At 38.8% G+C, this 17,527-nt stretch overlaps 1 protein-coding gene across 1 annotated transcript; it reads right to left on the bottom strand.

Annotated features, from left to right (window-relative positions):
* Positions 1-883: 883 nt before the first annotated feature.
* LOC120463784 (epidermal growth factor receptor) lies at positions 884-15,659 on the bottom strand. Its single transcript, XM_039653107.2, has 8 exons — positions 15,347-15,659; positions 7,024-7,175; positions 6,725-6,905; positions 6,328-6,465; positions 6,152-6,220; positions 2,817-2,935; positions 1,984-2,125; positions 884-1,647 (listed from the first exon to the last, which is right to left on the bottom strand). Exons 1-8 carry the CDS (start codon positions 15,423-15,425, stop codon positions 1,499-1,501), a joined length of 1,029 nt encoding a protein of 342 aa, XP_039509041.2. The 5' UTR covers positions 15,426-15,659; the 3' UTR covers positions 884-1,498.
* Between the last annotated feature and the right edge of the window lie 1,868 nt (positions 15,660-17,527).

Below are 17,527 nucleotides of genomic sequence, written 5' to 3'. Positions count from 1 at the left end.
GACGTTTTGCATATTATAATGAGTTTCAACTCACCCGTCGATGCACTTGGGGGAAATTGTTTTGAAAACATCCAATGTTGTAAAATGGCAAGCGGAATGATTCGACCCAGAGTCCGTGTGTTGCACGATTCCTGTCAGATCCAATATAGACAGCACAGCATCATTCTTTACTCTTTATCGGTCTGCAAATGCAGTCCTGTTTACAAAACAATCCTCAGTGAAATTAAGTGAACAGACGGACAATGTTGTACCTCATCAGCTGGAACGTCATTAAAAACAAAGTTTATCCATGCAGTCCAATTGGAATCCAGAGGAAGCATATGCAGCCACTGTCTTCTTCCACAGCCAGGCACTGCACAATATTTTGTATTGCTCGGTAGCTCGATCCGGTTTGTCATCACGAGGTAGGAATCTATGTTATTTAATCTATGTGGACAGGGCTAAACCGGCCGTGTATCCTCTTTGACGTCATAGTTCCCCACTTTGAAAAATGGGGCTGGTGTCAATAAAAGCTTTTATTGGACTAACAAGGACGTTTTCAGTTCTGAAACTTACAGGATATTCTTAGAATATGATGAACTGAGAAATCAAAATTTCCTTGAGCTTTTGACATCTAAGAGGTCATCACCCCTTTAATGAATGTGATAATTTATGTTTCAGCCTTTTTTTGGGGCCTGATAGCCCCTTTAATGCCGTTTTTAAGAGGAGCAGCGCCACTTCTCCTATGTTCAAAACTCATTCACTTCTTTGAGGGAGCCCGGTCTACAGGGTGTGACCAGCTGATTTTTGTGCATCTAACCTGGACATTGCCAACATCAGACCGAACTATAGCAAAATAATTTACTTGTTATGATCTTGTAGATGAACCCAAGCGCAGACAGGATGCTTAACATACAGTTTATTAATGGACAAAAACAGGTAAAACAAAACCCACTAGGGTGCAAAACATGGACAGGGTGAGGAGTGACAGAACTAGACTATGACTTGACAAAAGACTAGATGATAAACAGCGAATATAGAATCAGAACTCTTTCTAGATAATACTCTTGACAGGATACTCACAAGGCTTAACAAGGTAAGGTAACATGCAGGTAAGAATTACAATGAACCGACAGAGGACAGCAAACACAAGGGGATGATATAGGGAGACACTAATGACAAGACGAGGATAACAAGGGGGTAGGGTACGCAACGAGACAACACGGCCCAAACAAAAAGGCCATGTGCTTGCACACAAAACATGGGTCTGTCATGATCCTGCCTCAAGACGTTACTGTGGTGATTTTTCTTAAGTATTTAAGTATTTAAAATACTCTAAACACACTCCCTCAAAATATTTTGTTACAAGCTATATTTTATTTTTTCAACACCTGGAAAATACAAAATACACTAAAGTAATTATACGTATTTAAAATACATTTAATTGAAATACTGCCCATGTTTGTCAAAAAAAAAAAACCCAGACGATCTTTCCTCTTAAAAAAAAAACATCATCTTGTTACAGATCCTGACCATCAGTCTCGACCGTAGCTTTTGGACACAGGCCATCACACTTCTTACATTTCCGAACTCCACCCTCATCCACCTCATAGGTGTCAGGGCTGCAGGTTCTCACACATGCCCCATGGTCTGTCACGACATAGTTATCTGAGAAAAACATCAAAATCATCAGAGTCATTATCCACAACCAACCAGCAACACAATCCTAATGCGTCGAATCATTCGGTCACAGTTATCCTGCTTTCTGAGATGTTATTCAGAAACCAGAGTTCGAGTTGCAGGCTCACAATCTGCACCTGAGTGATTCTCTTTACCTGGACAGTGCTGTTTATATTTTAACCCTGAACACCTAAAACATTAATCTCCAGAATGCAGACCTAACAGCTTTGAATTCACATGAAAGATATAATTAGAATTTGGTCGTGTGTTCAAGTGAAAAAAAGTGAGGATTCGTGTCCCATTCTGACTATAGCCTGGTCTTACGTGGACATGTCTTGACACACGTTGCCCCAAAGCTGTACTTCCCGTCGGGGTTGGGAGCGAGCTGGTGGGTGTTGGGGTCGTAGAGCATGAGCCGTGGACATGCGTCCTTACATGTCCCTTCATCCTGGAAGTCCTTACAGGCCTGCAGAACACAAACAGCATTTCCCATGAGCGCACTAGTCCCAAATCAACTCCATTACATTTACTGCAGCTGTGCACTTCATTGGTAATGAAGGTTTCACTGTAACACATGTTTCCAGCCACTAAATAACTTGTTTCTTGTATTTTAGGAAATGACTTCACACTAAAATGACTTCCTTTTACACTGAGAAGGTAACACACACACATCTACATATGAAATCACTCATATATACATATATACACAAATAAAGCATGCATCCACGTTTTATTTTGTATGTATGCGCGAGTGTCTTATGGATCTGATGCGCACATCGGGTTTATATGTACGTGCGAGTGTTTATGGAAGTTTATATGTTCATGCAAGTGTTTAAAGGTGTATGTGCATGGAAGTTTAGTATTTATAGGTGTATGTGTGCGACAAGTTTATATGTATATGCAAGTTATTCACAAGTTTATATGCATTCATTACTAACATAAAATGTATGTATGGATTTCATATTAGTGTTCACGTGTATTTCATATATGCATTTTGAACATCCAATAGTATACATGTTTATGCAAGTAATTTATAGGTGTATATGCACGTGTGTTATGTATGTATTGATAAGCGAAGTTTGATTTAAATCCTACGTGGCGCCTCATAGAATGGTTGGGAAATGAATCTAACACATCAGCACACGTGTGTTTCTCACCAGGCAGTCGGTTGGTTCGGGTCCAGTGCAGCCAGCAGCACAATGTTCATTGCAGCAGTCCACAGGTTCAAGTCCCTTACACCTGCCCGAGCACTGCTCCGCACAGATCACCTTAGTCACTGGATTCAGAGAGAGAAGGAACTTTAGAGATGCTAACAGACCTGTCAGTGTTTGCTACATCACTACAGCTGAGCACAGCAACAACAATTAAATATTCGTCTGAAGAGTTCTCAAAACAGTCCTTCGGGGGGCAAGTAGTGTTCTTCGGCAGTGGTCAAATATAAGTCAAGGAGCAACTAAATAATCTAAAGAGGAGCATTAAACAACAACAAAAACTACTCAAAAAGCAGAAATTCCTTACAGAAATCCAAAAACTGGCCATTTACTGCATTTTGAAGAGGTATTGTGCATTTCTAACCATGTATGGCATGAAACAAGATAACCAAGGTTTAAGATGACAAAGTGTTACATATCATGTATGATTAACAATTTAAAGTCTAAGAACCACAAAGAGTTTCTATTTGACTAAATAACTTCTAAAAGCTTCCTGTTTTGAATGTGATGTATATTTTTTTTGTTTTAAATGCTTCTATATAGTACACTACCATGCCAAATTTTGGGTGAATGTGTGTGTTATATATACACATATACTGTTTATATATATATATATATATATATATTCCTTCTCAATATTCCAATTTGCATATTGTGATAAAGTTCATTATTTTCCATAATGATAAAAATTTTACTTTCATATATTTTAGATTCATAGCACACCAACTGAAATATTTCAGGTCTTTTATTGTTTTAATACGGAGAATTTTGGCATACAGCTCATGAAAACCCAAAATCCTCATGAAATCTCAAAAAATTACCACATCCTGAAAAGGTTCTCTAAACGAGCTATTAACCTAATCAACTGAATCAACTAATTAACTCGAAACAGGCTGGGAGTTTTTAAAAGCCTCAGGAAACTTTTGCAGTTGTTTAATCACTCAAAACCGCAATAATGGGTACGATTGCCGACCTGACTGCTGTCCAGAAGGCCGTCATTGACACCCTCAAGCAAGAGGGTAATACACAAAGACATTTCTGAACAAATAGGCTGTTCCCAGAGTGCTGTATAAAAGCACCTGAGTGGGAAGTCTGTGGGAAGGAAAAAGTGTGGCAAAAAACGCTGCACAACGAGAGGAGGTGACCGGACCCTGAGGAAGATTGTGGAGAAGGACCGATTCCAGACCTTGGGGGACCTGCGGAAGCAGTGGACTGAGTCTGGAGTAGAAACATCCAAAGCCACCGTGCACAGGCATGTGCAGGAAATGGGCTATAGGTGCCATATTCCCTAGGTCAAGCCACTTTTGAACCAGAAACAGCGGCAGAAGCGCCTGACCTGGGCTACAGAGAAGCAGCACTGGGCTGTTGCTCAGTGGTTGCATGTCATTCGGAAATCAAGGTGCCAGAGTCTGGGGGAAGACTGGGGAGAAGGAAATGCCAAAATGCCTGAAGTCCAGTGTCAAGTACCCACAGTCAGTGATGGTCTGGGGTACCATGTCAGCTGCTGGTGTTGGTCCACTGTGTTTTATCAAGGGCAGGGTCACTTCATGCTTCCATCTGCTGAAAGCTTCAAAGCTTTATGGAGATGAAGATTTCATTTTTCAGCACAACCTGGCACCTGCTCACAGTGCCAAAACCACTGGTAAATGGTTTACTGACCATGGTATTACTGTCATTGGCCTGCCAACTCTTCTGACCTGAACCCCATAGAGAATCTGTGGGATGTTGTGAAGAAAAAGTTGAGAGACGCAAGACCCACCACTCTGGATGAGCTTAAGGCCACTATTGAAGCATCCTGGGCCTCCATAACACCTCAGCAGTGCCACAGGCTGATTGCCTCCATGCCATGCCGCATTGAAGCAGTCATTTCTCAAAAAGGATTCCCGACCAAGTATTGAGTGCATAACTGAACATAATTATTTGAAGGTTGACTTTTTTTGTATTAAAAACACTACTTTTATTTGTTGGATGAAATATGCTAATTTTTTTGAGACAGGAATTTTGGTGTATGCCAAAATCATCAGTATTAAAACAATAAAAGACCTGAAATATTTCAGTTGGTGTGCAATGAATCTAAAATATATGAACGTTTAATTTGTATCATTACATTATGGAAAATAATGAACATATATCACAATATGCTAATTTGAGAAGGACCTGTGTGTGTGTGTGTGTGTGTGTGTATATATATATATATATATATATATATATATGCATATATGTGTGTGTGTGTGTGTGTGTGTGTGTGTGTGTGTGTGTGTGTGTGTGTTTATGTTTATACTCCAGTTACTTCTCCAATCTTGTTTACATAAATGTTGAAGCTAAGCATTTGTGGATTTATCACTAAAGTCTGTTCCCTGTTGTTCTAATCTCCGTATGTGTTGTAGACTTGGAATTAAAGCCTCTTGTGTTTCCCCGTTATTATTCAATTTATGGGACCGGACACCAGTTATCTTGCCAAGAAAGTTTTATTATATATTATATATATGTCAGGAGAGAAACTTCAAAATGTGGTGTTCATGCCAGGTCTATGCATTTCTCCATGTTTCTCTACCCTCTCACCCGGTCATGCCTACATGTTTCTCTGAGGGCGATACAATGACATTGAGCTTTTATACATCACACAGTCTTACAGCTTCCTTGTAAGGTAACAAACATGTTGCTCTGAGCTTCTCAACTTAGAACGTATATGTCATATGTATGCGATTATCCTTGTTGTCTACATCTGTGATACACTTGCATCAGTGGAAACATTTATGCTGAGTGAACATGTTACATTGCACATATACCTCTCTAAGCAATATATAGCTTTCCCCTGACATACTGTATGTTATCCTCTCATGCATTCAAACTCATGCTTTTGAAACTCCATAAGATAATACATTGATTATGAAAACTAATAAAGAATAATAATACAGATACGTAATATTTAATAATGAAATAACAGTAAAAGATGAAATTTTAGTCTTCAGTGTTCCTTGCAATAACCCAGGGTGACCAATCACAACAGGCTGGGCCATTTGACCAATCAGAGCAGAGTAGGCTATCAGAAAGGCATGTTTAGAGAGATCTTCGAATTCTGATTTTCTAATAGACTTTTGAATAGTAGTGTGAAGTGTCTTTGTTTCCAGTCGCTGGCTTTTAAAAGGTTTCTGTGTTGTTGTTGTTGTTGTTGTTGTTTTTAAACACTTCTACATAGTATGTTTTCACTAATTTAGTAAAAAGCCTGAAAGTAGAAAATCTTTCAGATTCAGTCATTAGAGTAGTTTAGGACCACTTACTTGTTTGACAGTTTTGAGGGCCAGGGCCCCAACAGGAACCATTGTGACAGTCTGGGTCACACTTCTCACCTGCGGGAGGTAGAGTAGAACATTCTTAATCAACGTGCAAAATTAATTAACACCATTTAATATGCATGTTTATATTTTAAAAATAATAAGAATCTTGAGGGACTTACAGTGTCTTGGAAAGTATGGTTTGGTGTGCACTATAATTGTAGGATTGCTCTTCATGTTCAGAATATCAGTCCACTGGATGGTCTCCACATGACATAAATGACTGTTACGAGTAAATTTTATTCCACCCTTCAGTATTTCTAGGAGGGAAAATGACAGTGTTTGAACAATGCATTAATGTACTGTATGACAAACTTCACTAATAAGAGTGACAGTGGAAATGTAGGTCTATTATTGTTTTCCAAATAAAACTTTCAGCACTAGGCATGGAGATTAATGAATGTTATTCCCTCTATAAAACAAATGTACGAAAGACATACAGGTCAGTCAGAAGCATGTGTTATTCTCATTTGGAAGACAAAAAAATAGGACAAAGATCACTTTTATATAAGCACATACCAGTTAAGCTAGTCAGTGGTAACTGATTCAGTCCTATGCTGTTGTTGGAGTTTAGTAGGACGGTCAAGGCATATTTGTCGTCAAAAAGGGAGTGGCCACGAATGATGCGCAGATTCTCAAGGGGAATGCTGGGAGCCGAGTTGAGGCCAATAAGAACATACCCACCAACTTCTTGGATGCTCTAAAAATTAGAAACAATAAAACATTGGTATATATGTAGATGACTTACAATAACCAAACAGTAAGATAACAGTAAAATGGCACTGAACATAGTGTTTGTAAACAGATATATATCATACCCTGAGAAAAGACAAGTCATGGTTTTCTGTCATATATGTGATTTCCAGGTTTTCCAGAACCACGGTGCAGTTGCTGTACATTTTTACCAGGATCTGATAATGGTCATCCACTGTTCCCAGGAGGGTCAGTTTGATGTTTGTTCCCTTACACACTTAAACACACAGAAAGAAAGAAAGAAAAATTAAATCCACTGAGGCCTTCATGGACAAAAAGCAATAAAACTCACATTCCAATAGAAGCAAAAATGTTTTTGGTTTCTTTTTGTAATATATTTATCCATTACACTTCCCAACCAAATTATTTTTAAATATATTTTCAAACACATTGGAATCAGTTGTATTTATTCAATAATGCACATGGGGTCAGTAAGATATTTTAAATTTAATTAAAATAATTTTATTCTGCAAAGATGCATTAAATTGATCAAAAGTGACTTTTATTAGGCTGTTACAAAATATTTCTAGTTCAAAATAAATGCTGTTTTTGTAACTTTCTATTTACCAAAGAATTCTTTTAAAAAAATCTATCACAGTTCCTTCAAATATATTAAAGTTTTTAATGTTGTTATGTCTATGTGACATATGTGCAAATCCCTAAGTTAACACCATTACTGAGTATTTTCTCCTAAAAACTGCAAAGACAGCCTCAAAAACAAGGTTTGAAACCCAAGTGTTTCTTTTCTTGCAAACTACCTTATAATATTAATAATAATAATAACTTTATTTTTATATAGTGCCTTTAAAGCAGCTTCTCAAGGCACATAACATAATAGAACAAGTAAATAAATATCCAACTCAAGGAATTTTAAAATATAAAACTACAAACTAGAATATAAAATTTAGGACAAGCAAGGAAAAGCCAACCTATTTTTTTTATATATATTTTTTATATATAAGATTTAAAAATATTTTGATTTGTGCATCTCTAATATAAGGAGGGAGTGCCTTCCAAAGCCTAGGAGCATTTATAGGATGAATAAGACCCTACAGATCTCCCCTACAGAACGCAACCGTGTCTGCCAATAGATCAGCTTGTGGGGAGTGTAGATGACGTACGGGAGTGTAAAGTTAAAATTGCAAACAGACACTCAGGCCATGCAGTGGAACCTGACCGGGAGCCAGTCCAGAGACATTAGAATTGGTTTAATGTGCTCATTTCTCCCAACTAATCAGGGTCCTTGCAGCTGAATTTTACACATATTGCAGTTTGTTAAGCCTGTTTTTAGGAATCCCAACAAGAAGTGCATTGCAATAGTCAAAAAACAAAGGTATTAATAAGCTTTTCAGTCACAGAGAGGGGTAACATAGAGCAGAGTCAAGCAATATTTCTGAGATGAAAAAAGGAGTGCTTAATAGTGTACTGCACATGTGCACATGCAATGTATTAAAAAAGCAACATCCAAATATTGAACAGGCTTAGAGTGAATATAAATCTAACTGTCATCTGCTTAAAAGTGATAATTAAGCCCAGAGCAGTCTGAGTGGAAATATGTAAATGCTGAAGAGAAAGGGGCCTAAAATTGAACCTTGAGGAACACCCGTACAGACCTATGGTACAGACAAGAGCCAACCTCAGACCAGAAACCACTCATGCAGACAAACTGTTGACAATCAGAGAGATAAGATCTAAACCAGATTAAAACAGTCTCAGAAACACCAAATACCTTGTAACCAATCACGGCAATGTACAGGGCGAGCTTTAGCATATCATTAACTACCGTCTCAAGAGAAGCCATACTGGTATATTTGTCTGTTAATATAACACAATATGGTACATTTAGCAAAATAGAAAAATTATACATATTCTTGAGCACGAAATTGGCATATTAAAATTATTTCTGAAGGATGATCAGCTTTGCAATCAAAGGAATTAAGTATATGTATTTTAAAAACATTAAGCTGTCTAAAACAGTTATTTTATTTGTAATAATATTTCACAATATGACTTTTTCCTGTATGTTTAACAAAATATATGCAGTCTTGGTGAGTACAAAAAACTTTATACACAGTCCTTTAACAAAAATCACAGCCTTCTTGAGCCTTCTTGTTTTTCACATTTGTGGAATTTTAGCCCATTTTGCAATGCAAATGTGTCCCGATTACACAAATTAGATGGAGTGTGTTTGCAGGTCAAACCACAGGTTTTCACTTGAATTCAGGTCTAGGCTCTAGCCAAGCCATTTCCAAAATCTTTATTTGATACAAATAAAAGACTAAAATGATTGTAATAAATCAACTGCAAATGCTAGAGCCAGAGCCAATCCGAGGGGCATGTAGGGTGTCTTTTGCAGCTAATGAACCAATCAGAATTCAGTCAAGGTGGGCGTTCGTTTTAAGTGCTCTGAGCGGCAAAGGAAAAACTCTGCAGTGGGCCAAGATAAATAGTGCTTGTGCTCATATGAATTCTATGAGAACTTACTCTTTCTCACACTCATCTGGGAAAAAATTGATGAAAACATTCCTGGATTTTCCTCCATGTACTGTACTTTAATTATTGAACTTTTTAAGTAATTTAATGAACTTTTTTTACCAAACGGTCCAAGGACCAAAATACAGTCAATGGCAGTTTCAGTGCAGCTTCAAATGGCTTTAAACGACAACAGACGATGAATAAGGGTCTTATCTTGCAAAACGATTGGTTATTTCAAAACTAAATAAACAAATAGAAGTTTTATAAGGACAAATGCTCGCCTTGCTCTATTCTGTGAGGTGCGTTTGTAACGTCACGTGATATGCAATTACGTTCAAAAGGTCACGGTTGACGTAGCCGGAAGTACTAATAGCATACTGAATAATCACACCTTACTGAGATGTCAAGAACGACAAGGAACGTTTGTTTTTTCCAGCCTGGATTCCAAGGTCTCTTTCCACCAAAGTGGCTCACTCAATAATGGAAGTACTATAAACTCCATGACGTACAGGTTCAATGCGCCATTTCCGGGGGACATTCATGAGTTTCCAAACATAGACTTCACGTGAGCCGGCAAACATCACAGAATTAGTCAAGTCAAGTCACATTTATTTATATAGATGTTTTCAGAATATTAAAACGTCCCCAACTAAGCAAGCCAAAAGCAAGGCAACAGTGGCAACCAAAACTCCATCAGGTGATTGGATGGAGAAAAAAACCTTGGGAGAACCCAGGCTCAGTCGGGGCCAGTTCTCCTCTGCCTAACATACATATTATTTCAAAGTAGATTAGCTTGATATAAGCTATGTGCACAACCGTAGTTTCGAACTTCCGCTTTTGTCAGAAGTTGGCGTATTAGTTTCCGGTCTACGACTGGCCATCCGCATCCACTAATAAACAAAAAAGATGAGTGCTGCTGTTGTACGAAAAAAAGAGTTTTTAAACACATCTAAGTTCCTAAGAACTGTAGTGGATCTAACGTCCGTTTCACACCCGTTTGCAGTGTGTGTTGCGGTGCAGGAGCGTGCTGTTAGTGCGTTCACATATTATGATGCGTTTTACACAGTGAATAACTGATCCGCGGCTGTACAACAAACACATACTTAATATTTTTATTTAAATTCCAGAAGTTATGCTGCAACTTATTTTTAAAAACAAAAAGTTGTGTCAGCATTGCGATTCTTAGTATGCACGTTTAAACACAATTTAAACAATGTAAGTTACTCCATGCATTACAAGTTGCTCAAGCAAGTGGTCAAATATTTCCTATATTAAAATCGCAAATAATTTAAATTAAAACTTGAAATTGACAAAAGCAGCCGATTTGCCTTTTCGTTTGCATCTTAATTTTAAAACAATAGATCTTGCATGTCACAAAACATTTTTCCACCTCCACGATCGAGACGAGTTCATTTCTGTCGCCTGGTTGAAGTAAATTGTAGTTTTCCTTGATTAAATGTGCATTCATGGTGAGATTACTACATTTTATTTAATTAAACGCATTTATGGTGAAATTACTACATTTTCAGGTTAATCATTTTGACCACCAGTGTTTGCAGCACAGCAGAAATAGATTCGGTGTGGAAACGATCGCTGTGCTGCTGTTATATCTACCACACCAGTGAAAAGTGAAAGCCCTAACCTGTTTACATGGTGCGTTAGGAGACTGCTGTGCGGCACTTTGCTCTGCTTCAAGTCGCTAACAGCCATTTGAGCTTCTACTGCTTCCTGATAAACACCAACCTTCGTGCGCAGTGGCTGCACAAAATAGACATTTTGATCGACGCGCAAAAAATAATAAAAATATTAAGTATGTGTTTGTTGTACAGCCGTGGATCAATTCACTGTGCAAACGCTTCATAATATGTGAACGCACTAACAGCACGATCCTGCACCGCAACACACACTGCAAACGGGTGTGAAACGGACGTTAGATCCACCGCAGTTCTTAGAAACTTAGATGTGTTTAAGAACTCTTTTTTTCGTACAACAGCAGCACTCATCTTCTTTGTTTATTAGTGGATGCGGATGACCAGTCGTAGACCGGAAACTGATACGCCAACTTCTGACAAAAGCGGAAGTTCGAAACTACGGTTGTGCACATAGCCCATTAGCTTGAGAATTAGCATGTGTGATAACATGCAGAGACGATGAGAGTTCATGTGAGGAAAGAAAGAAAGAAAGAAAGAAGTCGCTGTCATCGCAATCAGCGCACAATCAAACTGTCAGAGCCGCCACACGACTGAGAATGACAAAGGAACTCAAAAACATGACACTTCTGTCACAGCTCTTTCCTTTATATCAGTCGCATGGAGAAACATTCAAAAACTGCTTGAAGAAAACCCTCATTGTTCTCTGCCAAAGACAGAGAGTCAACTCCAGCAAAATGAGGCACTGACTTCTTCGCCAGTTTTAGGAAACTGCTCAACAGTTTATCAAAGCAGGAGGTCTGCTTTTTTCCCTGACAAACTCGTTTGACTTTCTCCGCAGCTCTTGAAACTCCAACCGCTTCAGCAGATGTGGTTCTAGGAAAAGCCAATCACCGGGGAGAGGCATCAAGACCCAGAAACAACCAGCCTTCACATGCGGAAGGCCCCTTAGTAACGGACAGTTTTTTACAATCGCCCTCCTGGGAACTCGATGTGAAGCCTTGAGTGGGCTCCGGTAACTCATGAAAGAGCGTTCAGGACGGATGATGAAAACTTAGCAGAGGTGGAGGAGGAAGTATGCAGATATTAAAGACAGGAAATTGACGCTGGGCATTAGGTTTTGCTGAGAGAAATCACAGCCGGCCGTCTGCAAAACCAATCAAAAGCAAACAGTGCAAACAGTGTGGGAGCTCGATGACAGATGAGGACAATGAGACTGCAGATCAGCATTGGTGAAGAGATTGGGATATTTTTTGCAACTCAGGTTATAGTGTAAACAATAATGCACAAATAGAATAAACATTTTTGATGTTGGTGTCAGGCACATGGAGTGAGTGACAGTAGGTGGAGACTTGTGTCATGTCAATGGAATCAAGAAATCAAATTGTCGCTGAAGGAAAAAAAAATGTAATTTCCATTTGACACTGTATTTATGTAGAGGTGTATAATCATTTAAAAAAGTGATTAAAAACCTTAAAGCAATAGTTCACCCAAAAAAATAAAATTCTGTCATCATTTACTAGTTCAGACTGTCAGTCCAAATCCAATTTTTAGCACAAATCAGATTTAGAGTGTGAACGGTTAAAAATCACATGAAATCCAATCTTTACAAAATCCGTTTCAACCTATATTCATATGTGGTTTGAAATCCTACGCATTGAAATCGCATTTCAGGAAAACAGTCTCAGTCTGAACGATCTCATCTGATTTTGCGTGGTTTACGTACCACGAGTAAGTCACGTAAAACATCAGACGTTGTTATAGGAAGCAATCCATCTGAATTGAGTGGACTAGACAAAACTTTCTGAAGAGACTTGATCGCTTTATATGATGAACATTTAATTTAGACAGTGGTAAACGGAGGCTCAAGCATGTTCGCTTGACGTGTGAGAACCAATGAGGTTCATTCTCGTGTTATGCAGCACATTTGAGCTTCAGCAAGAACCAATGAGGTTCATTCTTGTGTTACGCAGTGAGTTTGAGCTTCAGCAAGAACCAATGAGGTTCATTCTTGTGTTACGCAGCACATTTGAGCTTCAGCAAGAACCAATGAGGTTCATTCTTGTGTTACGCAGCACATTTGAGCTTCAGCAAGAACCACTTAGGAGTTTTACCGCCCCCTACCGTATAAGATGACGTACTGATAGCCGGAGGCGCAAAACGTTCTGTTTACAAGCAGTACGTCATCTTATACGGTAGGGGGCGGTAAAACTCCTAAGCGGTGAGCAGCCGGTAACAAAAAGTAGTCGAAGAAGAACGGTCTCGTCTCAGTTCTCGCGCATGCGCCCATAAGGAAGTAATGGAAAGTCGAATAAAGTCGTTATTTACGTTTTTTTTTCGCACAAAAAGTAGTCTCGTCGCTTGATAAAGTTATAGTTGAGCCGCTGTAGGCACATGGAATATTTAAACCTTTTCTTTTAATGACTTTCTGGGCCGTCAAGAGGCAGTCCCTCAGGCTGTCTATGGAGGACTGATCCAGCTCTCAGATTCAATCAAAAATATCTTTATTTGTGTTCCGAAGATGAACGAAGGTCTTACGGGGTTGGTACAGCATGGGGGTGAGTAATTAATGACTTAATTTTCATTTTTGGGTGAACTAACCCTTTAATGCCTGTGTGTGAAGGGGTTGTAATCACACATTACAAGGATCCACTTGCCGGGTTTTGCTATTACCTCTGCAGGCCAGTATTCCTATTTTTATGTGAAGTCTCCGGGTGGCGGGTGCTTTAGGATGTAACTTTTATTTTATGTACTAGATCTACTGTCTGACGTAACTCATCCCACTACTATCATATTGTATCCCACTACTATCATCCCACTAGTTTCAATTTTAAAAGTCTACGCTGCACGTGGCCGGACTGATGACCAAATGTGGGACATTTTACTGAAAATTCAAATATAGCTCAACACGGTGCACCTTGGAATATGGGCCAGTAAACACATTTTTATCTGGTATTCAGATGGATAGTCTGAAGACTAAACAGCTATTTCGGTCTTAAATATAACAGATAGCTGCAGCATTTCTCTGACCTTGAGCGAGCCACAACAGGGAGCCCGAAGATATTATAGGACTTTACGACTGTCCTCATTGACTAATACTCGTCCTCTAAACCACTATGGGGTCTGGAAAACTGGCAGTCAGTGCATTTCACAATGATAATGAGTGACCATGTAAAGCCACTTGTTCAATATACTCCCATATAGATTGCAAATTCAAACAAACAAAAATCTGCATGAAAAGGTTACGTGATTGATGACTGTCAAAACAGAACTTAAAAGGAAGATGATTCCTCTCTTGGCACCGTGACTGTAAACCTGAATAAGTCCTAATGAGGAACCAGACTGTAATAAAGTGATTTGTGTGTCCCATCTGTCAGTATTGGCAGAGCCATGTGTTTACACACAGAACACCCCTGAGACCGTCTAAATAATATGCAGAGTGACATATAAACACACTTTAATCAAATATAATACATGTGAAATACTCTAAAACTAACATCATAGATTAAATAAATGGCTTTAGTTAATTGGATTCATTTCAGAAAATGTGGTTAGCACACATTTTAATGAGCCTAATGAAGCTTCATGTAAGAAGTCAAATATTTTATTTAATAGCTACTACATTTTTTTAAACTGACAAAAGTTGTTTCCAGTGTTGATCAGGTATAAATCATTCAGGTAAAAACTACATGCATTGATTTTTTTTTTTTTTTTTTTTTTAAAGTCAACACATTAAAATTAAAAACTGAATTTCAAAATTCATAACCTGCTGCTCACTGCAGTTTTTCAACCACTTTGAATTTATTTATCTGTTAAATAGCCTAATCAAATTGAAACTTAAAAGATGCTGAGATAAACATTAACTAATATCAATAAATGCAGTTGAAGAAACGTTACATAGTCATGTTAACAAACAAAACCTGTAAAGCGTCACTACGACTAACCGTCACCTTATAGCAGTCAAGTTTTTTCATACTTGTATTAGTCACTAGCCTATAGACTCAACCTCAGGTTGCTTCAGTCTCCAGGAGGAGTATTATTATCTGTAAATGTAAATTTAAAGACTAATAGAGTTCAGTGTAAGTTCTCTGTGGGACAGTAACACACTTCCACTGTTCTCACGCTGACTGACTGAGGTTCCTCTAGCGCACGCACATCTCTGAAGGTGAGTGCGACGACACCATCAATATCTACCGGAGATCATTCGGATGAAGGTTTAATCTTTACACAACAAGCCGTCTCATAATAAGTGTCTGTCTCCTACCTTTCTTTTCCTGCGTCGCACAGAAGCTCCCTGAGAGCAGTAAGGTAAAAATCAATCCGAGCGCAGTTGGTCCTGCCATTTCTTGTTTCAAACCTCTCAGACTTCACTTAAAGAGCTCTTCTTCCAGGGGGTTTCTAAATGTAGGCTACAGAGATCTTGCCTTCTCTTGGGAAAACTCGGTCGACTTGGCTTGTAAATTTTGACAACTCCTCCTCCGCGCTCGCGAGCCTCGGCAGAGAAGAAGGTTTTTTGAGATGCGCCTCGCCTCGCCTGCAATGTAGTCGAGAGTAGGCGGCTGCAGAGGAGGAGTGACAAAAGCGCATTCAAGCCGACAAATCTCGGTTCTCGCAGTGGATCAGACACCTGTGAGATCAAAGTCTGATACCACGGGATTCACGCTCGTGCACGTGTTGGTCAGATATCTATGGTGTTGCTAATAAACTGGATGTGATTTCTGTTGCTTTTATATGAAAATAAATGAACAAGACACCCAAAGCACTTGTTATTTAATTAGCCTACATTCCAAATATGTGTTTATCACATATTTTATTTAATACAGACGTGTTTTTATATATTTTTAATAAAAATCACATCACATAATAACCCATATGGCACTGTCAGAGAGTTTATTCACCCATATGTATACACATAAAAACAAAGATTTAAAAAAAAAAAGTTTTAAAATCAAACATTTTAAAAGAGAACAATTCATCACTGTTGTTTTTTTATTTTTATTTTTATTTATTTTATTTTTTATTAGAATGCAAGTTACAAACATACAAGCACCAAAATTCGTGAAACAAATATTATACAGCGACAAATAAATAAACATCCGAATAACATTAATAATAAAAAAATCAAAATAAATCAAAATAAGCTTAGCTTAAATAGACAGACTTACAAACTTCATCATCTATAAAATGAGAGATATTTTCCTAATTTTCACTTGAACATTTGAGAGTATATTTGTGCTACTGACATAGCTTTCTTATTTTTTAACCTGTTTAAGAGACTCACAATATATATCAGTTTCAATTTGAAAAAAATTAAAACATGGCCTTGATTTGGAGAATTTAGCGTTATGAATATAGAGCCTAAGTCCCGCCCCTCCGCTTCCGGCTCATGGGACCTTATTTCGGAAAAAATATGAATGGGTGTCAATGGCGAGAGACAACTTTTCTTTTTATTCCGTCTGAACTGTTCCCTCAATTACACATATGATGTTTGTCAATTTAAAAGATAATTCTGAAAGTCAAAAACGTCGCAGTTTGTCATAGGCCTACAACAGAAGAGTAACATTTAATTTTATGTGAAAATCGCTCTATGAACTACAACTCCCGGGAAGAGAAATGAGATCCGCTGCTCGTGTGTGTGCAGTCTGGTACAAAACACTCAGGTAGGACGGCGTATAACGTTACGATTATAACGTACGACTATAGAAACAATGACAGACAGCCTCAGTAAAGTTAGCTTCATTCATTGGGAGAAATTGTGCGCCTTTGGGGTTTGTAGTCTTTGTAATTACAGATTTTCACAGTCTTATACCTCAAGGGTTTTACATCAAACTGCGACTTTCTTTACTTTAAAGCCACACTGCGGAACTTTTTGGCAACTAGATGGTGCTCGACATGTAATTTTCACATCCAGCGTCCCTAGAGGCCACAAGCTCCGCAGCACTGTCGCAAATTAAAGTCAACAAACAGTCAACCGGTCAGCCTCCCGTGTCTTTAGATTGTGTGTGCTTGCGCTTTTACTGTCTATGGTGCTTGCAGTGTATGAGGCGGGCCGGGCAACCTTGCCGCGCTTGATTCCCTTATAGCAGCCGGCTGAGAGAGCGAGCGGGGTGATCCCCGTGGAGATTATCGTGTCTGTGAGTGAATGTGGGCGCGGGACCGCGGACACATTCACTGCACTGAAAACACCATCGGCCAGAGCTGACTGTTATCCCAACCTCCAAGAATTCATTTCCGGGAGGTATATTTCGATAACAGAATTCTGGGTGTGGGAGGGTGGGCAAACTTTCGCGAGGCACACTCGCAAAGTCTCTCCCTCCGTACAGTGCACGCGCAGCGCGCTGTTATGCGCGCAGTATGTCTCGCTCTAGATTCCGGGAGTTTTTAACTAATTTGCGGGCATCAGGGAGACGCTATCAATATGCGGGAGACTCCCGGAACTTACGGG

This window comes from Pimephales promelas, chromosome 5 (assembly GCF_988280905.1).
Source record: "Pimephales promelas chromosome 5, fPimPro1.hap1.1, whole genome shotgun sequence".
Classification (NCBI taxonomy): domain Eukaryota; kingdom Metazoa; phylum Chordata; class Actinopteri; order Cypriniformes; family Leuciscidae; genus Pimephales; species Pimephales promelas.
Note: the sequence above shows the minus strand (reverse complement) of the source record. Positions and strands in the feature narration are given on the sequence as shown.